Genomic DNA, 23349 nt, shown 5'->3' with positions numbered 1-23349 from the left:
ATAATTTTTGAAAAATTTTTGTAGAGATGAGGTCTTGCTACATTGCTCAGGCTGGTCTGGAACTCCTGGGCTCAAGTGATCCTCCTGGCTCAGCCTCCCAAAGTGCTGGGATTACAGGTGTGAGACAGCGCCCACCCCAGGGCCTTTTATCTTACATATTAATCTCCTTAGCTCTTTATTATTTGTGTTCCTTATTTATACTTCTCTTTTTTTTTTTTTTTTTTTTTTTTTTTGATCACACCTGCAGAAAGTCTGTCTATTTCATTTACATTTTCAAAGAATCAGCTTTAGGTTTTATTGGACATGTTTTGTTTTACATTTCATCTATTTCTGCTTTTACCTTTCTTCATTCCTTAGCTTTTTTCTTTGGCTCATTTTGTGGACTTTTTCTAGTGTCTTGAGTAGAAAGCTTGTTTTGTTCATTTTCAAGTATTTTTCCTTTAGTACTCTCAATGCTGATAAGCTATCATTTTTCTCTTCAAGGATGGCTGTGGCTATCCCACAGGTTTGATGTATATGATGCTTTTACTGTCATTTGATTCTGGTTGATACCTTGCATTTTAGTTGCTTCTGTAGTCCAAGTGTCACTTTTTTTTTTTTTTTTTTTTTTTTTTTGAGACGCAGTCTTGTTCTGTCGCCCAGGCTGGAGTGCAGTGGTGTGATCTCAGCTCACTACAACCTCTGCCTCCCAGATTCAAGCAATTCTCCTGCCTCAGCCTCCTGAGTAGCTGGGATTACAGGCGCACACCACCATGCCTGGATAATTTTTGTCTTTTTAGTGGAAACGGGGTTTCACCATATTGATCAGGCTGGTCTTGTACTCCTGACCTCGTGATCTACCCGCCTTCGGCCTCCCAAAGTGCTGGGATTACAGGGTTGAGCCACCATGCCCGGCCCCAAGTGTTACCTTTTATTCGTAAAATGTAACATTTTTTATGAGATGTAGTCTCACTCTGTTGCTCAGGCTGGAGTGCAGTGGTGCGGTCATGGCTCACTGCAGCCTCGAATTCCTGTGCTCCAGTGATCTATAGGTATGCACCACCATGTCTGGCTAATCCCAATGTTATTTAAATTTAAGGAATTTTTTTCAACTCTATAGAAACTTTGGGGGAGATGAGTGTAGCTATTGAATTCGTATCTATAGTTGGTTTCATTTATTTATTTATTTTTAAAAATAGAGAAGGGATTTTGCCGTGTTGCCCAGGTTGGTCTCAAATTTCCGGGCTCAAGCGATTCTCTCACCTTAGCCTCCTAAATTGTTAGGATTAAAGGCATGGGCCACTGTGCTGGGGCTATATTTGTTGCATTGCTATTTTAAATATTAATAATAAATTGACCTGCTGTGTAAACTTGCATTTGAAGAAAGGGCTCTGAGTCTTTTAAAAATGGTTTGGAAAAGTCTGGTCTACCTCAAGTCCACACCTTTTTACTGATGGGCAAACTGAGGCTCCAGTGAATCCGTGGCAAATGCAGGATTATGATACAGATTTTTAACCCACATTCTGGAGGTCTTTCACCACCCATCACCCCAACTCAACACAATCATCCCCAAAAGGGCCTTTCTCGTCCCTGCCCAAACCTGTCTTTCTATTCTAAGCCTGGACTCGGCCATCACCACTCCTGACCAATGCCAAGAGCGGCTTTCCAGTGGGGCATTGCAGCTGGGTGGGGCCTGTGGCTCCCATTAATGACACACTCATTCTGGCCCCCACTTCCCAGCTTTCCACTCCTGGCCTCTACCTCTTCCCCGCTTGCATTCATCCACCCACAGGGTCTTTTCTGTGGCTAGAGAAGGATGGAGATATTTTCAGGGTTGTCAGGTAATGTTTGAGAGACATATAGGGAATCCCAGGACAAAGTTGTGTCTTTGATTAAATGGGTGAGGACTACCAGAAGTTGATGGAAGTCTTCTTGCGAAATATGGTCATTTCCTAAGCACAAGCAGCCCTGTTTTGGGGCCCAGGTGACAAAGTGAGGTGCAGTGTAGGGGAGAGCCATGTCCCACAGAATGCTGGTGCCTCAAGAGGGGCAGTCCTTGGCCAGCTGGGGAGCAGGACTCTCACATATAACCTGGGGCACTGTGGGAGGGGCACAAGGCCCTGGCATCCAGCAGTGGGGTGTGGAGCACAGTGATCTGGGCCCATCCTCCTGCATATGCACACCCAGACTGAGAAAAGTCTTGGGTGGGAAAGGAAATGAGTGTGGCCGCCAGGAAATGGCAGGGCTAGTGGTGGTGGAAGGAGAGGCTGACACACATGTGCATTAACCAGGACTTTTATGGCCTCGGTGGCTCCCCAACAGCTCAGCGAGGGAGTGGGGCCCTGTGGCTCTAGCTCTAGGGTGGAGGCAGGAGAACAGCAGGACCACAGCCTGGCATCCTTGCTGTGGGGGGAGCAGTTCCCACTCAGGGCGAGGACCAGAGGATGGTGCGAAGAGCTCTTCTCTCTGGATGTCTCCAGGGTCACGCTGCTACCCCAGGGCTGTGGGGGCAGATGGGGTGAGGGGACGAAGGAGGCTGTCAGAGAGATGGAGGACCAGGTCCCCAGTGCCCCCACCCCTTCTGCTCCCCTGCCCACCCCGGGCCACCCAGTGACCCAATCCACCCCACGCTCAGCCTGTGCCAGGTTCAGGTTCAGGAAGGTAGCGTTGGTCCTTGTGCGAGGGAGGGAGGTTGACTGTGAGAAGAGAGAATGGGTGAAAAGGAATCCCGAGGCTTTGTCGGGGTGGCCTGCTGCCACTGAACAGCATTCTCCCCTAACACTGACCCAGAAAAACAGAGTTTGATCAGTGAATGGATGAAAGTGGGTGACTGGCAGTGGTTGAGTCCTTGATCCTGGAAATTTCCAGTGATAGGGGAGGCACCATCCCGAACTGAGGGACATGGCTTCTGAGAGTGCTCTGGCTGCTGGGGGAGGCAAGATTCCAGACTTGGGGAATGATCTTATCCCCAGTGTCTGAGAGCTAATGGGGGAAACCTGGACCTACTGTAGGGACATGGACTCATAGACCTCTGGGGATGCTCAGTCAGATGGAGGAGACATGGTCCCTGACTCTGGGAACTCCCAGTCTGATGGAGGAGACATGGTCCCTGGCTCTGGGAGCTCCCAGTCTGATGGAGGAGACATGGTCCCTGGCTCTGGGAGCTCCCAGTCTGATGGAGGAGACATGGTCCTTGGCTCTGGGAGCTCCCAGTCTGATGGAGGAGACATGGTCGCTGACTCTGGGAACTCCCAGTCTCACGGAGGAGACATGGTCCCTGACTCTGGGAGCTCCCAGTCTGATGGAGGAGACATAGCTCTTGCCTCTGGGAGCTCCCAGTCTGATGGAGGAGACCTGGACTGTGCCTCTGGGAGCTCCCAGTCTGATGGGGGAGACATGGACTGTGCCTCTGGGAGCTCCCAGTCTGATGAAGGAGACCTGGACTGTGCCTCTGGGAGCTCCCAGTCTGATGAAAGAGACATGGTCCCTGACTCTGAGAGCTCCCACTCCCAGTCTGATGGAGGAGACATGGTCCCTGCCTCTGGGAGCTCCCGGTCTGATGGAGGAGACATGGACCCTCACTCCTGGAGCTCCCAGTCTGATGAGGGAAACATAGTCCCTGACTCCAGGAGCTCCCAGTCTGACGGAGGAAACATGTTCTATAACTCTGGGAGCTCCCAGTCTGATGGAGGGGACATAGATCCTGACTCTGGGAGCTCTCAGTCTGATGGAGGAAACATGGAGCTTGACTCTGGGAGCTCCTAGGCTGATGGAGGAGACATAGTTTCTGACTTTAGAAGCTCCCAGTTGATGGGGAGACATGGTTCCCAACATCTGAGAGCTCCCAGTCTGAGGGAGGTGACATGGTCTTCAACATTTGGGAATTCCCAATCCAGTGGAGGAGACATTGTTCCTGACTTCTAAGAGCTCCCAGTTCAATGGGGAGACATGGTGCCCAACATCTGGGAACTTCCATTCTGATGGAGGAAACACAACTTCCACACGTAGAAGCCTCCATCCTAATGGAGTCGACCATCCTTATTTCAGTTTGAAAGAGAAACTCCACCGTCTGATGATAGAAACTTTGCCCTCACGATAATAGAAAGGAGGAGACATGATCCCCATTGCATAGGATCTCCCAGTCTGATTCATCCTTACTCTATGCCTGCAGTCTGATAGGAGAGGTAAACTCCCATCATTAACCCATTTCCCCAATATGGACCCTATGTTTTAGGGTCCACCTGTCTGCAGGAAAGAGGATGCTCCACCATCAGACTATGCCTTCTCTTTTAAAACCTTCAGTCTGCTGTACCTCTTATTTGAGAAAGAAGGCATGGGGGTCCCCTTTATCAACCCTCAGTCTGATGGAGGAGGCCAGTCTACCCACAGTGTAGGTCATTAGTTTGATAGAAGAGGCAGAGCCCTATTTGGGGACTCCCAAGTTAGACGGAGGAGACAAGGCCTCTTCCTTCAGTCTGATAGGGGAGGGATATCCATCTTTGGTCTATGTCCCCCAGCCTGATGGAGGAAGCAAAGGCTCCTTTTGGGAGCCCTTGTCTAAAAAGGGGCATGCCTTGCCCTTTCCCACACACTCACGGGCCACCTGCAGCTCCACTTCCAGTGTCTCGGTCTTGCCCTGCAGTGTGACGGTCTTGAGTGTGTAGCGGCCAGTGTCTGTGAGGTTCAGCTTTTGCACCAACAGTGAGCAGTTGGGGAAGCCCACCTCCCGGCCTGTGTGCGCGGGGCCTGCAATCCAGGTTCCTGATGGCAGCTGGCTGAGCAGCCGGTTGGGCTCGGAGGCAGGCCCGCGGTACCAGGCGTAGACCAGCAGGTCCTTGGGGTAGCCCTGCACGGTCAGCGTCACGTCCTGGCCCTCCATTGGCTTGGTGGGCACGGGCACGATCATCATGGCAACTGCTGCAGCTGGGGAGAGAGCGAAGGGGCTGGGTCAGCTTGGCCTGCATCTGGCATCGTGTCCCCCTCCCATCCCCTGCTGGCCTCCCCCCAGTTGGCTGGCACTCCCCTTGTAGGGTGCTGGGAAGGAGACTGAGGAAGGAGGTGACTTGTGTCGTGGTGGAGGTGGATTCTGGGTCCCAATAGTGTCTGCTAGGGGACTGTGTCTCCCCTATCAGACTACAAATTCCCAGCCTTTGAGAGGTGTCTCTCCCATCAAACTGGAAGACCCTGGAGGGTTGGGTCATGTCTCCTCCATCAGAATGGAAATTCCCAAAATATAGGGGCCATGTCTCCCCTATCAGAGTGGAAATCCCAGAAAATGGGGACCATGTCTTCCCCATGTGATGGTTGGGACTTGTGTCTGTCAGACGGAGAGACCCCAGAATGTGTAAACCATAGCTCCTCCATCTAGAGGGTGGGAGGCCATGTCTCCTCCATCAGATTGAAAATTCCTACAAGGTGGCAGCACTGTTTCCTCCATCAGATTGAGAAATTCTAAATTGTTGCTGGGTTTTTCCAATCAAGTTGGGGAGCCTAGAAGTTAGAAGGAAATGTCTATTCTATCAGGCTGGAAATTCCTAGAAAGTGGGGACCTGTACTCCTCCATCAGATTAGGAGTACCCCAAAGGTGGATACCCCATCAGACTAGGAATGCTAAAAAAACAGGGCCATGTCTCCTGGAGACCAAGTCTCCCCATCAGAAGGAAAATTCTCCCCAAGTGCACACTGTGTCTCCTCCACCTGACTAGGAGCCCACTGAGGGTGAGTTGTCGTATCTCCCTCATTACTGGTTGGAAGCTCATGGAGGATGAGGCATTGCCTCTCCTCTTTGAGCAGCAATTCCTTGAATAAGGGAGCCACGTTTCCCTGTCCCAGGACCGTCTCTCCAAGGACAGAGGCCATGTCTCCTCCATCTGATTAGTCTCCTTTTCTTCTGTCTCTCTCCCAGCACCTGCCACAGAGTTGCTGACAGTACTAGAAGCCCTTGGGAGCAGTGTATCCACTCCCTGAACATACCTGCATACCTTGGACACCCCCCATCTTGGCCTGCACAGGCAGGGCTTGGGGTAGTGCCTGAGGTCATCTGGTCCATCCCCCTGTCTCCCGTCAAGACCAGCTGCCAAAGCCCCAGGTGAGTGGAGCGGGAGGCACACTTACCTCTGGGGATGCCATTTCAGCTTTGGGTGAAAATCCACCCCTTGGATGAGACCCAGCCTGTTAGTGGGAGGGAGGGAAGGACCATTTCCCACTGTCCCCCGGGGATGATGGCCACTTGGGAAGGAACTGAGGTGGAATTAATGAGGCCTTAATATTCAAAGCCGCCATCCCCGGAAGATGAGAAAATGTTGCCTGAGGATTGCAATGGCTCTGAAATAACAACCACCTGCACTGCCCCAGCCCTCAGGTCATTTTAGGACAGAAGCAAGATGACAATGCCTCCCCAGCTGTTTCTCCATTTGCCAGCAGTTGGCTGTGATTCTCCAGTTGTGTGTGTGTGTGTGTGTGTGTGTGTGTGTGTGTGTGTGTGCCCGTCATCTGAGTCAGATAACTGGGTAGTCTAGTTGGCTGCACAGAATTTCAGCTGTCTGTGTGGTAGGGGGGTAGGTCAAGCCCCTAAGCAGCTGGTGACTGAATTTAGAACAGTGGCACCCACCTGAAGTGACATCTGAGTGATTTTCCACTCTGTCAACCCACAATGGTTTGCCATTTGTTCTCCAGGTGAGCAGGACATGGGTTGTCTCCCTTTAGACCCAGATGCAAAGCGATCCACTTGATATGCCACTTTGTCACAGCTCATCAATGAACTGTGAATCTACTATGTTCCAATTCTCTTTTGGGCAAATGGTGGGTTAACCCTCACAGCCTGATGAGGCCTCCATGGGGATTGGGGGGTGGTCAGGCTGGGGGTGACTCACCAGAGAGCTTGACCACGACTGAGGCAGATCCAGATAGCAGGGTCTTGGTGTTCTTCGCAATACATGTGTACGTCCCCTCCTGGGCAGCTGTCATACTGCTGATGTTGATGCGGTCTTGACCGTTCTTTAGGGCCTGCCCATTGAAGGCCCACACATACTCGGGCTCTGGGCAGGACCTGGACACGCACCATAGGGTGAGGGACGTGTTGAAGTCAACTTTGATGGTGCAGCCTGTGCGGGTGGTGGAATCCTGGAGGATGGCCACACGTTCTGGGCCAACTGTGAGGGCAGGAGGGAGAGATGGGGCAGTATAGGGAAGGAGGAGTGGAGGTGGGAACCCCTGGTTTTCTCTCCACCAGGCTAGGTCCCTGGGAATATCTTGGCCTAGTGAAGGGGAAAAAAAAGCTCTGGCCTTAACTCTAACTTGTTCTGGGATCTTGAGAATCACTCCCTCTCAGAGCATCTCAGCTTTCTGTTCTGTAAAAAGAATGTGTTGGGCCAGATAACTTTTCAAGGTATTTTTGAAATCTATGGCTCCATTGACAAATAAAAAAAGCCTAAATGATTTTTTGTTTTTTTCTGACACAGCCATTCTAAGAGTGTAGAATTCTAGGGCTTCAAGAATTGGTGCTTCTAGGTTCTAAGGTTCTAGAAATCTATGTTTCCAAGATTCTAGACTCTAAGATTTCAGGATTAGATTCTAAGATTCCAAGAAATTCTGCATCTAGAGGTTCTAAGATTCTCAGAGTCTGGAATTCAGTGCTTCTGAAGTCCAGAATTCTCTGGTTGTAGGATTCTAGGATTCTAGGCACTAAGTTTTTCTACATCACGGGTCCTCATGTACCTCGGTGATTTATTTTCCCAGGATTCCACACTGCACATCTGCTGCCCCTGGGAATGACTGCATGCTTTGGTTATATTGTTAAATTTTGTGTGCCCTCCCATTACACTATTTCCTCCCCCTCTCCCTTTTCAAACCAACTGGCCCTGTTTCCTTTCTCTGCAGATACTGCTCCTAACTGAAGGAGTATTCAATAGTAAAGGTGGTCTGTAGAGTCCTTTAGGATATGGGGCAAGTATATGTTTTTTTCTTCCTTCCTTTCTTTCTTTCTTTTTTTTTTGAGACAGCATCTTGCTCTGTCGCCCAGGCTGGAGTGCAGTGGTGCAATCATAGCTCACTGCACCTGCAACTTCGGCCTCTGGGGCTCAAGCCTCCTGAGTGGCTGGGACTACAGGCATGTGCCACCATACCTGGCTACTTTTTATGTTTTCGGTAGAGACGGGATTTTGCTATATTGCCCAGGGTGGTCTCAAACTTCTGGGTTCAAGTGATCCTCCTACCTAGGCCTCCCAGAGTGCTGGGATTACAGGCATGAGCCACTGTGCCTGGCCAGGGCAAGTGCACTTTAAGAGGGGCCCCTGGTCCCCAACCCCAGCTTGCCTGCTGACTCACTGTGTGACCTTGGGCCCCCTCTCCTGGCCTCGGTTTCCCCATCCATGAGGTTTGGACACTGGGTATCTCTGGTGGGGCCAGGAGGACTCACAGTACACGGTCAGGTTGATGGGCTCGCTGCGGCTGGCACTGACCGCGTTCCACACCTCACATTGATAGGCACCGGCCTCCTCCCGGCGGATGCCATGCCTGGCCAGCACCCGGCCGTCGGGGGACAGGCCCAGGCGGAGAGCGATGGGCAGGGCCCCACCATTGAAGAACCAGCGGACCTCGGCTGTGGTGCTGGGGCTGCCGCACATAAGGCGCAGGGTGTCTCGACGCTCCACCAGTGCCGTGCTGTTGGCCAAGACTGTGGGCTGGGCCAGGATCTCTGTGGAGGCAAGAGACAGAGGGGGAGGGGGCCGGGCACCGCCTGCTCCGAGGGCCTTCCCTTCCCCAGACAAGGGGCATGGCCGGATTGTGGCTGTGCCCCTACACCCTCAGCCGGAGGGACAAAGAATGGGTTTAGGAGGCAGGTCTAATCCTGGAGGCCATCCTGAAGGAGATGAGCATTTTGAGGTTATTTTAGAAACTTTTTCACTGATGGTTTAAACATTTGTTGGATTTTTTTTTTTTTTTTTTTTTAAGAAGGATTGAGAAGAAGGTTGGAAGGCCCGGCTGGGGCAGAGGGGGGTGTTGGGGGGTGTCTCACCATAGACCTGCATGTGTCCGTAGCCCACCTCAGTCTGAAACTGCCTGTTGTACGTCTGCAGGATGTAGGTGCCTGAGTGCCGGGGCAGGACGCCCTGGATGTCCAGGCTGCCATCGGGGCGCACAGCCTCCTGCCCCGTGTGGGCCGGGCCAGGAGTTTCATCGCCTGTGCTCACGATGTAGCTGGCCACCAGGTACGATACGCTGAGTGTGGGCCCCGCATACCAGTTGTAGGCGAGCAGTTCCCCCGAAAGCCCATGGACGACCAGCGTGACGTTGTCCCCTTCAGTCGGCTGGGCAGGCTCCAGGGTGATAGAGATCTCAGCCCCCACATTCAGGAATGTGGCTGAGGAAGAGGAGTCAGAGGGGTTGGATGAGGCAGGTTTGATCAGTTGCCCCATTTGACAGAAGAAGAGACTCAGGCTCGGGGCACGTTCCCAGCCCAATGTCCTTCTATGTAAACGAGGACAGGCAAAACCAGGATTTGAACCTGCAACTCTCTGACTCTCAACATCTCAACCACCTAATCTTTCTGGGAGTTTATCTGAGTGGCTTTGAATACACTGTCTTTCTCTGTGTTTCTGTTCTTCCAAATCTCACATGGGGATGACAGGCCTACCTGCCTTACAAGGGTGTAAGGATCCTGTACACATAACACATTTAGAATGCCTGGTATACAGTAAATGCCCAATACATGTTAGTCAGATGCAGGAGCTCAGTCCCAGGGAGGGACTCAGTCCCAGGGAGGGAGCGATGTGTTGTGAGGATTGGGTTTGATGGACTGTGCTGAGGATCTAGCATCACATCTTGCATACAGCAAGTGCTCAGACCACAGGACCTGTGGCTTTAAGCAGGACCCAAAGGGTTTTCCCATCGTGACAGTCACCAAACCAAGTCTCACGAGATTCGGCTGCGTATCCAGCCCAGCTAATTGTATGGCCCCACGTAGGACGTCAGGGCCTGCCCCCGGGTCCTGACTCCCAGTCTGGGGCTCTTCCTCTGCCTCTCCAAGCTCGCCTATAGTGGAAAGCAGGGGTAAGATGAGCACACTCCATCCCTTTCCTTCTCAACCAAGCAGATCAGCCCCAAGCCTGATGAGATGGTCTGGGCTGCTTGGGTTTGAATGACGTGTGGTTGCCTGGAACAGGCGGCTGTGACGGTGCTCACGTAAAAAGGACTTACATGGCTGGCCAGCTTTCTGGTACTTTCCAGGCTCTTAGAGTGTGGCTAGGAGTGAGGGGCTAGCCCTCAGACCTGCCTTTCTGGCTGTGTGACAGCAGCCAATGATTTCATTTTTCTGAGCCTCATTTTCTCCCTATGAAATGGGGGTTCATGTGTGGGCCTCCCTCATAGGTGGTTTGGGGTATTTTTTAGAAATGGAGTCTTGTTCTGTTGCCCAGGCTAGAGTGTGGTGGTGCAATCTTGGCTGACTGCAATCTCCACCTCCTGGGTTCAAGTGATTCTCCTGCCTCAGCTTCCCAAGCAGCTGGAACTACAGGCATGGGCCACCACACCTGGCTAATTTTTTGTATTTTAGTAGAGATGGGGTTTTACTATGTTACCCAGGTTGATCTTGAACTCCTGACCTCAGGTGATCCACCCACCTCGGCCTCCCAAAGTGCTGAGGTTACTGGCGTGAGCCACCGTGCCCGGCCCCTCATAGGTGCTTTTAAACACATGAGAAGCTCTCAGAACAGCTCCGGGCACACAGCAGATATTGTGCTGCTTATAATGATCTTTACATGACTCTGTCAGCGAGGCCTATTTCACAGGCACACAGAGGCTGAGAAGGGAAAGGCAACTGTCCCAAGCTGTATCTTCCGGGAGAAACAGCTTCTGGGAAGAGTTTAGCCTCGTCAAGGCTTCCATAGCTGATAAAACAGAAACCCGCAGGAATGAAGGAGCAACAGCAGCTCCCTTGTCCTGGCTCATGCCCTGGGCTTAGAAATCTCCAAAGCCCACCCTGAAAACCTCTCCGGATAGCTGTCCCCAGCCTGCCCACTGCAGGCGCCTCTTGGAGGGGTGGACTGTGCCAGTGTGAAGCAGGGCTGCCTCCCTCCCTATCACGCTGGACTTTTGCTCACACCTTCCCTCTTTCAGACTGGGGGTCCCCTCCCCTCCCGGGGTCCTCAAGGGACTGAGGTGCTGGGGGGTGCCATTCTCGCTCACCACTGAGGAGCAGCCAGCTGTACCCAGTCAGCGCCATCTTTCACCCCAAACCGAGTCTTGGAGATGGTGGCGTTGAAGTCCCAGTGCTCAGACTCCCTCCCTGGTTGGGGCTCGGCTCCGTCTGCCGCAGGACCTGGGAGGGTTTGGTGATTTGGAGCCAGGGGAGATCACCTGAATTTGGAGGGATCGAGTCACCAAGGATCTGGGGCCCAGTTTGGGTACCAGGGTGGGTGTGGCGGGCACTGGCCAGAGGCCGTGACCTGGGCAGGCCTCCTGGGGCAGCCGCCTAACCCTCTTTGTGCCGAGGGCCCGGATTTGGTACTGGGAGAGGAACCAGGTCGCCAAGAAGAGAGGAAAAGTAGGGGAAGATTTTCAGGTAGTTCTTACCGACCACCCAGGCCCATGGCCTCCTCAGAGAGCTTGGGAATCACCAAGGAATAAAATCAGTAAAAAGTCACTGCACCTTTCCCAGCCCCACTCAGTGCAGGGGACCTGTAGCTGTTATATCAGTGGATGGCAAAACAACCCTGTAAAGTGGGCACTTTTCGGACTCCCCCTTTGCAGACTGAGATGTGCCAGGTGGGGACTCCCACTTGTCCAGGTTCCTGCAGGGAGAGGGGATTTGAGCCCTGTTCTGTGTGCAAACTCAGATAGAAGGGCAGGAGGCTGTATGGCTACATGTTTTCTTTGGGGCTCTCCTTCTTGTTGGCTTCCTGCAAAGTGCTCAGAAATTCACATTCTCTTTCTCCCTCTTTGGAGGCCTTGTTTTCCCCTCTCTGTCAAATGGGCATATTCGGAGGCTTTGGGGCCAAGGACAGCTGAGTTTTGATACTGGCTCTACACTTACCCAAAGTGGGGCTGGGGACAGTCCCTTATTGAGACTCCATTTATTATTCTGAAAAATAGAGATGATGGCTGGGTGTGGTGGCTCATGCCTGTCATCCCAGTACTTTGGGAGGCCGAGGCGGGCGGATCATTTGAGGTCAGGAGTTCGAGACCAGCCTGGCCAACATGGCGAAACCCTGTCTCTACTAAAAATAATAATAATAAAAATAGCCAGGTGTGGTGGCAGGTGCCTGTAGTCCCAGCACTTTGGGAGGCCGAGACAGGCAGATCACCTGAGGTAAAGAGTTTGCAACCAGCCTGACCAACATGGCGAAGCCCCATATCTATTAAAAATACAAAAGTTAGCAGGGTGTGGTGGCCCATGCCTATAATCCCAGCACTTTCAGTGGCCGAGGCAAGAGGATCATGAGGTCGGGAGTTCGAGACCAGCCTGGCCAATATAGTGAAACCTTGTCTCTACTAAAAATATAAAAAATTAGCTGGGCGTGGTGGTGGGCGCCTGTAGTCCTAGCTACTCGGGAGGCTGAGGCAGGAGAATCTCTTGAACCTGGGAGGCAGAGGTTGCAGTGAGCTGAGATCTCGCCACTGCACTCCAGCCTAGGCAACAGAGTGAGACTCCGTCTCAAACAAAAACAAAAACAAAAAATAAAAGTTAGCTGCTCATGGTGGCACATGCCTGTAATCCCAGCTACTAGGGAGGCTGAGGTAGGAGAATCACTTGAATCCAGGAGGCAGAGGTTGCAGTGAGCCAAGATCGTACCATTGCCCTCCAGGCTGGGTGATAGAGCAAGATTCCATTTCAAAAACAAACAAAAAAGTATAGATGATATGGACCTTACTTCAGGGTTGTTGACAGCAGTTAGTGAGATGCTACAAGTCAGGGATTTAAGCCAGGACCTGGTGGACGCGGATCTGATTGGTGTAACTGTTATTAAAAGTATAGGCTCTGGCTGGGCATGAGTTCAAGACCAGCCTGGCCAACATGGTGAAACCCTGTCTCTACTAAAAATATAAAAATTAGCCGGTGTGGTGGCGAGCACCTGTAATCCCAGCTACTTGGGAGGCTGAGGCAGGAGAATCGTTTGAACCCTGGGCAAAAGAGTGAAACTCCGTCAAAAAAAGTATAGGCTCTGGACATAGTTCCAGTGTTTCCTACCTCCAGGACCCTGGGCAATTTATGGAATCTGCCAGGCCTCAGTTTCCTTATTTGTAAAATGGGGAAAACAATAGTATTCATATCACAGGGCTGTTGTAAGGATTAAGTAGATACACGTGTGAAGTATGGTACTTCCCACGACTGGCACAGAGTAAATGCTCAGTAAATCACTCATTCATTTATTGGACAAATATTGAATGAGCACCTATTGTTTGCCAGGTGCTGTTCTAGGTGCTGAGGATGCAGCCGTGCACAAGACAGATGAAATCCATGTCCGTGGGGGGCCGACATTTGGGGAGTAAGTAAAGGAAAGGTAAATTTCTTCCACGTCAGATTGAAAAATAAAGTCAGAAAGGGGATTTGCCATTTTATTTTTTGTAGAGATGGGGTCTCGCTATGTTGCCCTGGCTGGTCTCAAACTCTTGGCCTCAAGTGATCTTCCCACCTTGGCCTCCCAGAGTACTGGGATTACAGGCGTGAGCCACTGCCCCTGGCCTAGTTTGCTACTTTAAATTGGGGTGGAGGGAGGGTACCAGGGAAGGTGTCTCTGAGATGATGCCGGGCGGGAGCCGAGGGGGTTGTGGTGCTAGAGCTGCTGATAGCTGTGTTTTTATCACCCACATCCTGATGGCTTCTGAGTCCTGGTTCCTCTGAGGCCTCCACAGCCTGCTTCTGGGCAGGGGGCCACATCTGTGCTCACCTGTCCTGGTTTGCCTCCAGCACTGTGTCCTAGGCTGCCCTCACGGGGTAGGGCACTGACAAGCGGGAGGAGGCCCTGAGGAAGCGTGGGTGAGGCCAGGTGAGAGGCACAGAGAGCTTCCTGGCACCTCCTGCTGCCCCCTGCTCACCTGTGACCTCACCTCACCCTTCTCCATCCTGGCCCAGAGCCCTGGGACCTCATCCCAGTATCAATCAGGATGCCTCCCCGATGTCCCTGGGCACCTCTCACTCACCTTGTCCCAAACTGACCTGGGCGTCTTCCCACAGAAGTGTTTCTTCTCCTAGTTTCCTTATCAGGGAAGGCGCCACTACCCACCTCATCACTGGGAAAAGTGACCTGGGGCCTCCTCTCTGATGCCTCCCCCACTCCCCGAACATGCCACCCCTTCTGGCAACTGACTCTAAGTATATCTTCTCTCCATCCCTGAATCCCCCGCCCTGGTCTAGGTGACCACCCCACCAGCCCACCTTGCGTGGGTTCTCCTGTCTCCCCACCAGCCTCCTCCCTAGTCTCTGGCTCTGGTCTCCCCCACTCCCATTGCCCCTCCACATGGCAGACAGAGGCTCTTTCTAAAACAAAAACCTGCCACTGCCCCTCCCTGCTCAGAACCTGCTGTGGCTCCCCCAGTGCCCTTGGGAGGAAGCCCAGGTTCCTCGCTGTGGCCCAGGAGGTCCTGCTTGGCCTGACTTCTGCCCACCTGACCAGCTACATGGAACACCCCTTGCTTCTGGGAACCCTCTGCTTCAGTTCTTCTGTCTCACTTGCACTCTACCCAGAATATCCCTGCTTCCCTCTGCTCTATTCCACTGCCTTCCCCAAACCCCCTCCTCCAGGAAGCCCTCCTGGACTCCAAGGCCTGGAATTCTCTGTCCCAGCCCTGACTGCCTTGGGTTCTCGCTGTCTGAGTCTGGGTCTTTTCCCCGCCCTGGCCTGGGAGCCTCAGCTGGGCAGGGCTGGACTGTCACCACTGTGTCCTCAGCACTGCCCAGCAAATCGCCTGGCAAGAGCAGGGGCTCTGAGCATGTTTGTGGAACTGGACACCAGGTGTAGATGACACAGAGAGAGAAGTCTTCAGAGAGGCTCAGGTTCCTTGTGATCTGCTGTCTGCCTGCAGAGTGTGACCAGGCTGGGCTCTAGAGGCACTGCAGCGTCACACCCACCCTTTCCAGTCTCTTAGGCTGAAGCAGGTTTCCGAACCCCTTTCAGCCTCCCCTTATCTTGGGCAGGGCAGCGGGGGCCATAATATTTGCTCAGGGATCTGACCTCAGGGTGTGGCTTCCTGTGCCAGCCTGGCAACGCCTGAAATTGACTCTGGCTGGGCCTGGAGAGGTTGTTCTTGGGGAGAAAGGACCAAATGTTCCCTTAATTCCTGACCCTAGAAAGAGCACCCAGGCAGCCAGGTGTGGTGGCTCACACCTATAATCCCAGCACTTTGAGAGGCTGAGGTGGTTGGATCACCTGAGGTCAGGAGTTCGAGAGCAGCCTGACCAACATGGAGAAGCCCCATCTCTACTAAAAAAAAAAAAAATACAAAATTAGCCAGGCATGGTGACTGGCACCTGTAATCCCAGACACTCAGGAGGCTGAGGCAGGAGAATCACTTAAGCCCGGGAGTCAGAGATTGCTGTGAGCCGAGATCGCACCACTGCACTCCAGCCTGGGTGACAGAGTGAGACTCCGTCTCAAAAAAAAAAAAAAAAAAAAAAAAAAGAAAGAAGAAATAAAAAAGAGCACCCAGGCTTCCATGCAGGCTTCCATGCAGGAGAGAGGAGAGGAGGCAGGTGGATTGGAGAAGCCCCAGACCTTTCCATAGGCTGTTCCCTGTGCCTGGATACCCGTCCCCACCCTCCTCACCTTATTCATTTGGGTTTTTCCAAGCCATTCAATCATTTAACAAATATTTATCAAGCATGGACTATGTACCAGGCTGTTTGCAAAGGCACATCCTTTCCTTTGTTGGGCTAAATCCTATTGGAGGGAGATGGGCAATAATAATTAAAAAAAAAAAAAAAAAAAAAACACCCTGATATGGTATTTAATGCCAGGCAGAGATAAAAGCTATAAAAAGTAAAATAGGTCAGGTGCAGTGGCTCACGCCTGTAATCCCAGCACTTTGGGAGGCCATGGTGGGCGGATCGCTTGAGGCCAGGAGTTTGAGACCAATCTGGGCACCATAGTGATATCCTATCTCTACAAAAAACATAATAATTAGCCGGGCGTGGTGGTGTGCACCAGTAATTCCAGCTACTTGGGAGTCTTAGGTGGGAGAATCGCTTGAGCCCAAGAGGCAGAGATTGTAGTAAACTGAGATTGCACCACTGCACTCCAGCCTGGGCAACAGAGCGAGATCGTGTCTCAAAATAAATAAAATCAAATAAAATAGGGCAAGTGGATAGAGAGGAGCGGGGGTTGCTGTTTTAGTTTGGGAGGTGGTGGTGGTGGCGCTTTCTGGCTTGAAGGAGGTGACAGAGGAGGGAGCCTGTGGGTGTGTGGGAGGGCGGTGTTTTTGGTAGAAGGTACAAGTGAATTCAACGCCCTGGGGCAGGAGGGGCTTTGATGAGCATAAGGACATCAGGGAGCCTGGTGTGGCTGGAGCTGAGTGAGGGGCAGGGGAAAGTGGGAGAAGGTGGTCAGAGGGGGACCAGCCACCTAGAGCTTTTCTGGAGGGGAGGGAGTGAAGGTCAGAGTTAGGGGGATAGAGGCCAGCAGAGAGTGCCAGGGTTCTCTGGGGACCCTAACGGGACCTGGTTAGGGGTTCCTTCCTCTCTCTGCACCTCATTTTTCCCTTCAGGAAAGTGGGAAGGGGTTGGACTTGATTTAGAATGATGGTTAGGCCTGGGTCAGGCATGGTGCCTCACTCCTATAACCCCAGCATTTTGGGAGGTTGAGGTGTGAGGATTGCTTGAGCTCCGGAGTTTCAGACCAGCTGGGGGAACATAGTGAGTACCATCTCTACCAAAAATAAAATAAAAAGAAAGGCCGGGCACAGTGGCTCACGCCTATAATCCCAGCACTTTGGGAGGCCAAGGCGGGCGGATCACCTGAGGTCAGGAGTTCGAGACCAGCCTGACCAACATGGAGACATCCTGTCTCTACTAAAAATGCAAAATTAGTGGGGCGTGGTGGCGCATGCCTGTAATCCCAGCGACTGGGGAGGCTGAGGCAGGAGAGTTGCTTGAACCCAGGAGGCGGAGGTTGCAGTGAGCCGAGATCGCACCATTGCACTCCAGCCTGGGCAACAAGAGCAAAACTCTGTCTCAAAAAAAAAAAAAAAAAAAAAAAAAAAAAATTAGCCAGGTGTGGTGGTACATGCCTGTAATTCCAGCTACTCACTTGAACCCAGGAGACGGAAGCTGCAGTAGTTGTGATTGCGCTACTGCACTCCAGCCTGGGGGACAGAGTGAGACTCTGTCTCAAAAAAAAAAAAAAAAAAAAAAGAATTTTTTAGAATTCTTTTCTCATTCCATTAGAATGGCTAAAACAATTTTTTCTTTTTTTTTTTGAGATGGGAGTTTCACTCTGTCCCCAAGGCTGGAGTGCAGTGGCACAACCTCAGATCACTGCAACCTCTGCCTCCCGGGTTCAAGTGATTCTCCTGCCTCAGCTTCTCGAGTAGCTGGGATTACAGGTGCATGCCACCATACTCAGGTAATTTTTATATTTTTTCAATAGAGATGGGGGTTTCACCAGGTTGCCCAGTCTGGTCTCGAACTCCTGACCTCAAGCGATCTGCCCGCCTCTGCCTCCCAAGGTGCTGGCTGGGATTACAGGCCTGAGCCACTGCGCCAGGCCAATGGTTAAAACAATGTAAAAACCACTTTTTTATTATGGGAAATTTTACACACCCATTGAAAGCAGAGAGAAGTGTCTCCCATAGCAACCACATACCTGTCACTCAGCTCATGAGCAATCTGGTTCCCTCTCCTCACTCACGGCCCACTCCTGTATTATTTGAAAGCAAATCCCAGCCATCAGATCATTTTATAGCTACTTCTGCCTGTATCTTTAAAAGATAAGGACTCATTTTAAAAACACACTCACAATGCCATCATTTCACCAAAACAGTGAACGTAAAAATCAACAATTCCTTAATATCTTCAAATGCTCAGTGTTCGAGTTTTCAGTTGTTCAGAAAAGCCATGATTTCTTTAATAACATCGTAATTCCTTTTGGGCAGCCATCACTCAAATCTAATTTTAGAACACTTTTATCACCCTGGGAAAATTCCCTTCTGCCAGGATCCAAAAGTGGTTCAATATTTTGAAAATTCTGCCTCAGCAGTGAAGTGCTTTTTTCTGACAGAAACTTACCTGGAACCCTAGTGTGTTCAACATATAAACAAAACCTCAACCCATACCTGTCCACACCTCCCCCAGGTACAGGATCCCCATCCAGGGCTGCAGGCAGACCCGGGGGTGGGGGAGTTGGTGGACGGTGGTGAGGGGGCTGTGTATCCTCTAGTAGTCTATCTACATACATTGACTGTGTGACCCTGGGAATCCGCACAAAGTCTTTTTGCACACAGAGTTGAATCGGGAGGGCAGGGTTTTCCCCGTGAATCATAATGACTCTTGGTCATGGCCCAGCCCACTTCCTTCCCTGCCACCAACTTACTCATTTGTAAAGCAAGGAGCCACAGCCCTGAGAATCTAGGGTGTACCAGGGCTCGTGGGAAGAAGAGGTGGCAGAGGGAAGCAGTGTCCCCTGGTGGGCAGAACTTGGGTGGAGGGCCTGGGAGCCGAGGATGGGCATGGAGGAGCATCTTAGTTCCAGTCAAGGACATTGGTCTCAGCCTAATTAGGCCAAACGTACACACAGTGCCTGAAATTCCACCATCAGTGAGACCTCCTTTGGGTTAAGCATCACTCTCTCCTCTGTGCCCTTTGTAGAGGGCAGACAGCTCTCCTTGGACACACAGACCCTGCGTGAATGGGCACGGGTTTCATCTTGGTTCACCTTCCTTTCAGGTTGGAATGAGCAGAAGACAAAGTTTCGGTGTTAGAAAGACTTTGGTTTCGTTCTCAGCTTGTCCACTGATACCGTGTGACCTCACCTTTTTTTTTTTTTTTTTTTGAGACAGGGTCTCGCTCTGTCGCCCAGGCTGGAGTGTGGTGGCACAATCACAGCTCACCGCAGCCTCGACCTTTTGGGGTTAAGTAGTCCTTCCACCTCAGTCCCCCAAGCAGCTGGGACCACAGGCACACACCACCACGTCTGGCTAATTTTTAAATTTTTTTGGCCCAGTGTGGTGATTCACGCCTGTAATCCCAGCACTTTGAGAGACTGAGGTGAGTGGATCATTTGAGGTCAGGAGTTCAAGACCAGTGGGGCCAACATGGTAAAACCCCTGTCTCTACTAAAAATACAAAAGTAAGCCGGAAATCGTTTGAACCCAGGAGGCAGAGGTTGCAGTGAGCCGAGATCATGCCACTGCACTCTAGCCAGGGTGATGGAGAGAGGCTCCATCTCAAAATAAATAAATAAATAAAAGTAAATAAATACTTTTTTTATGTGTGCAGACTGGGTCTTGCCATGTTACCCAAGTTCATCTCGGACTCCTGAGCTCAAGAGGTCCTTCTGCCTTTGCCTTTTAAAGTCCGGGGATTAAAGGCATGAGCCACTCACTGTGCCTGGCCAGCTTCACTTACTTAACCTCAATTTCCTCATCTGTAAAATGGGGATAATCAGAGTACTAGGTTGGTGCAAAAGTAATTGCGGTTTTGCCATTACTTTTTTTTTTTTTTTTTTGAGACAGAGTCTTGCTCTGTCACCCAGGTTGGAATGCAGTGGCACCATCTCAGCTAACTGCAACCTTTTACCTTCCGGGTTCAAGCGATTCTCCTGCCTCAGCCTCCCAAGAAGCTGGGACTACAGGCACCTGCTACCACGCCCGGCTAATGTTTTATATTTTTAGTAGAGATGGAGTTTCACTGTGTTAGCCAGGATGGTCTCAATCTCCTGATCTCATGATCCACCCGCCTTAGCTTCCCAAAGCGCTGGGATTACAGGTGTGAGTTGTTTTTTTTTTTTTTTGAGACAGAGTCTGGCACTGTCACCTGGGCTGGAGTGCAGTGGCACCATCTCGGCTGCCTGCAACCTCCACCTCCTGGGTTCAAGCGATTCTTCTGCCTCAGTCTCCCAAGTAGCTGGGATTACAGGCACCTGCCACCACGCCCAGCTAATTTTTGTATTTTTAGTAGAGACTGGGTTTTACCATGTTGACCAGGCTGGTCTTGAACTCCTGACCTTGTGATTTGCCCGCCTCAGCCTCCCAAAGTGCTGAGATTACAGGCATGAGCCATTGCACCTGGCCAATTTGCCATTTCTTTTCTTTTTTTTTTTTTTTGAGATGGAGTTTCACTCTTGTTGCCCAGGCTGGAGTGTAATGGCGCGATCTCGGCTCACCGCAACCTCTGCCTCCTGGGTTCAAGCGATTTTCTTGCCTCAGTCTCCCAAGTAGCTGGGATTACAGGCACGCACCACCATGCCCAGCTAATTTTTAGTAGAGAAGGGTTTTCTCCACGTTGGTCAGGCTGGTCTTGAACTCCCCACGACAGGTGATCTGCCCTCCTTGGCCTCCCAAAGTGCTGGGATTACAGGCGTGAACCATTGCACCTGGCTTGCCATTACTTTTAATGGCAAAACTTCCTTCCAGAACAGTTGTGAGGGTATCAGTGAATAAATGTAAAGCCCTTAGCACAGTGCATGGCATATAATAAGTGCTCAATAATGTTTATTATTAATTATTATTATTACATTAGTTCCAGGTCATCTCCCCTACTAGACCTCAAGCTTCCTGAGGGTAGGAGCTGGGCTGGTTCATCTTCACCTCTCTCATGCCAGTCAAGTTCATGTAACAGAGTCTAGGGATAGTAATTGCTCAATAAATGTTTATCAATGAATGAATGGGGACTGCTAGGTTGGGAAAGGGAAGGATGTGTATAATGAGCATCCACACTCCTTGGGCCTCTGCCCTGTGCTGGTCAGTGCTGGAGCCCTTCAGTGATGGAGACAGTACTTGTGTTTATAGGGCTCATAGTCCAGTGGGACAGACCCGTCCCCAGGCAGTGATGGCCCAGAGTGGGCAGGGCTGGGGTGGGTGAGCTCACAGGAGGGATCTGACCAAGCTTGGAAGTCAAGGAGGGCTTTCTGGAGGAGGAGATGAGTTGAGACTTGGAGGGTGAATGGGGTGGGCAGGAAGAGTGGAACTGTGTGCCTGGGGGTGTGCAAGGGCCTGGAAGTGAGATGGAACACAGTGTGTGGGGAAACAGAAATAAGTTAAAACCGGTGGACTGTAGACCAGGGGCAAGGGTGAGAGGGCAGTGGGTGCTGAGAGGTGAGACTGAGCGTCCCCTGGACTTTGCAGGTGTTAGAGGCTGTGGTGAGGAGCTTGGACTCTAAGGGCGCTGGGGAGCCACGGATGGTTTTGAGCAGGAAGGGGCTAGGTTGAATTTGGGCTTTAGAAAGATCCTTTGGGCTGCTTTGTGGTAGGAAAATGGGAGTCGGGAGGAGTCCGGGTGGGAGGCTGGGGCAGGGAGAGGAGAGAAGCTGCCTGGACCAGGGCTGGGCTGCAGGGACAGGGGAAGGCCAAGTTCAAGAGGCCTGGAGGGCAGGGCCTGGTGCCTGCAGTGAGAGTGGGGAGGGAGGTGTCCAGGTTTGGGCTTGGGCAGCTGGATAGACTCTCTGGGTTCCCAGAGGGATAAAGAAGGGCAGAGACAGGGTGGGTGCATTGGGGGGCTCCAGGTAGCTGCTGCGCTTATGCTTGGGTCTGTGTGGGCCTCTGCTGCCCCCTGCTGGCTCAGGGCTGACCCTGTCTTGCAGCAAGTCTGGCAATAGTGACGACCCAATAAGCACAAACCCCAAACAGTAAAAGAAGGTGACATTTCTGGAGCGACAATGAGTCAGGTGCTACAAGGCGCACTCATGTTCACTGTCCCCACTCCCACACCCCGACCCCGGTCTCCAGCTGTCCGCTTCTGCAGACTCAGGACTGAATTCTCAAACCCGCCTGCTTTCTCCCTCCACTCTCCCTCCCTCTTTCCCTCCTCGCTTTCTTTCTTTGTTTTTTTCTTTCTCTTTCTTTTCTTTCTCCACCTCTTCCCACCCCCCACTCCTCCTCCCTCCCCCACCCCATTTCTTTCTTTCTTTTTAAAAGTATTTTGCGAATCTGGCAGCCTCTGAACCAGAATAGGTTCAGAAAGGCTCCATCCTTCCTTCTTTTTTAAACAGTTTTGAGGTGTAATTCATACATCACACAATTCATCCATGTAAAGTATACAATGCGGGCTGAGTGCCATGGCTCACACCTGTAATCCCAGCACTTTGGGAGGCCAAGGCAAGCAGATCACTTGCGGTCAGGAGTTCGAGACCAGCCTGGGCAAGGTGGCGAAACCCCATGTCTACTAAAAGTACAAAAATTACCTGGGCATGGTGGTGCATGCCTGTAATCCTAGCTACTCAGGAGTCTGAAGAAGGAGGACCACTTGAGCCCAGGAGGTTGAGGCTGCAATGAGCCCAGATCGCAACCACTGCACTCCAGCCTGGGTGAAAGAGCAAGACCCTGTCTCTTAAAACGAAAACAAAACCAAAATAAAGGGCTCACTTCAAGAGCTTGTAGCGTATTCACAGAGTTGCGCAGCCGTTGTTACAATCAATTTGAGGACATGGCTGGATGTAGTGGCTCATGCCTGTAATCCCAGCATTTTGGGAGACTGAGGTGGGCAGATTGCCTGAGCTCAGGAGTTCGAGACCAGCCTGGCCAACAAACCCTGTCTCTACTAAAAATACAAAAATTAGCCAGGTGTGGTGGCATACACCTATAATCCCAGCTACTCGGGAGGCTGAGGCAGGAGAACCGCTTGAACCTGGGAGGCGGAGGTTGCAGTGAGCTGAGATCGTGCCAGCCTGGGTGAACGAGCAAGACTCCATCTCAAAAAACAAAACAAAATAAAACAAACAAAAAATTGAGAACATCCTATCACCCCTAAGATAAAGCTTGTATCCACGAGCAGTCACTTCCTCATTCCGCCCTCCCCCCCAACCCTAACAACTACTACATCCACTTCTTGTCTTGATGAATCACCTGGCCATTTCATAGAAATGGGATCCTACCATATGGAGTCCTTTGCGTCTGGCTTCCTGCACTTAGCACAGCGTTTTCAGGGTCTTCTTTGCTGCAGTATGTGTCAGGGCTTCATTTATTTTCATGGCTGAATAATGTTCCACTGGATAATACAGCCATGCATCACTTCATGATGAGGATATGTTCTGAGAAATGAGTCCTTAGGCGATTTCATTGTTGTGTGAACATCATAGAATGTGTTTACACAAACCTAGATGGTAGAGCCTGCTACACACCTAGTACCCTATTGCTCCTAGGTTACAAACTTGCACAGTCTGTGGCTGCACTGAAAACTGTAGGCAATTGTAGCACAATGATAAATATTCGTGTATCTAATCATAG

The 23349-nt window shown here is 51.3% G+C and overlaps 1 protein-coding gene across 1 annotated transcript; it reads right to left on the bottom strand.

Annotated features, from left to right (window-relative positions):
• Positions 1 to 2358: 2358 nt before the first annotated feature.
• CEACAM16 (CEA cell adhesion molecule 16, tectorial membrane component) lies at positions 2359 to 11200 on the bottom strand. Its single transcript, XM_030913307.1, has 6 exons — positions 11164 to 11200; positions 8996 to 9340; positions 8396 to 8674; positions 6852 to 7130; positions 4576 to 4902; positions 2359 to 2480 (listed from the first exon to the last, which is right to left on the bottom strand). Exons 1-6 carry the CDS (start codon positions 11198 to 11200, stop codon positions 2470 to 2472), a joined length of 1278 nt encoding a protein of 425 aa, XP_030769167.1. The 3' UTR covers positions 2359 to 2469.
• Positions 11201 to 23349: the final 12149 nt, after the last annotated feature.

Source organism: Rhinopithecus roxellana, chromosome 12, assembly GCF_007565055.1.
Source record: "Rhinopithecus roxellana isolate Shanxi Qingling chromosome 12, ASM756505v1, whole genome shotgun sequence".
Classification (NCBI taxonomy): Eukaryota; Metazoa; Chordata; class Mammalia; order Primates; family Cercopithecidae; genus Rhinopithecus; species Rhinopithecus roxellana.
The sequence above is the reverse complement of the archived record's forward strand: the minus strand, read 5'-3'. Positions and strand labels throughout refer to the sequence as shown.

Bases quoted from the DNA above. Each gene is read 5' to 3' on its own strand.
- CEACAM16 (XM_030913307.1), bottom strand. From the start codon at position 11,200: ATGGCGCTGACTGGGTACAGCTGGCTGCTCCTCAGTG. The intron at 9,341-11,163 runs GTGAGCGAGAAT...CCTCTTCCTCAG, and splicing joins CAGCTGGCTGCTCCTCAGTG to CCACATTCCTGAATGTGGGG. The intron at 4,903-6,851 runs GTGAGTCACCCC...CTCTCTCCCCAG, and splicing joins AGTCGTGGTCAAGCTCTCTG to CTGCAGCAGTTGCCATGATG.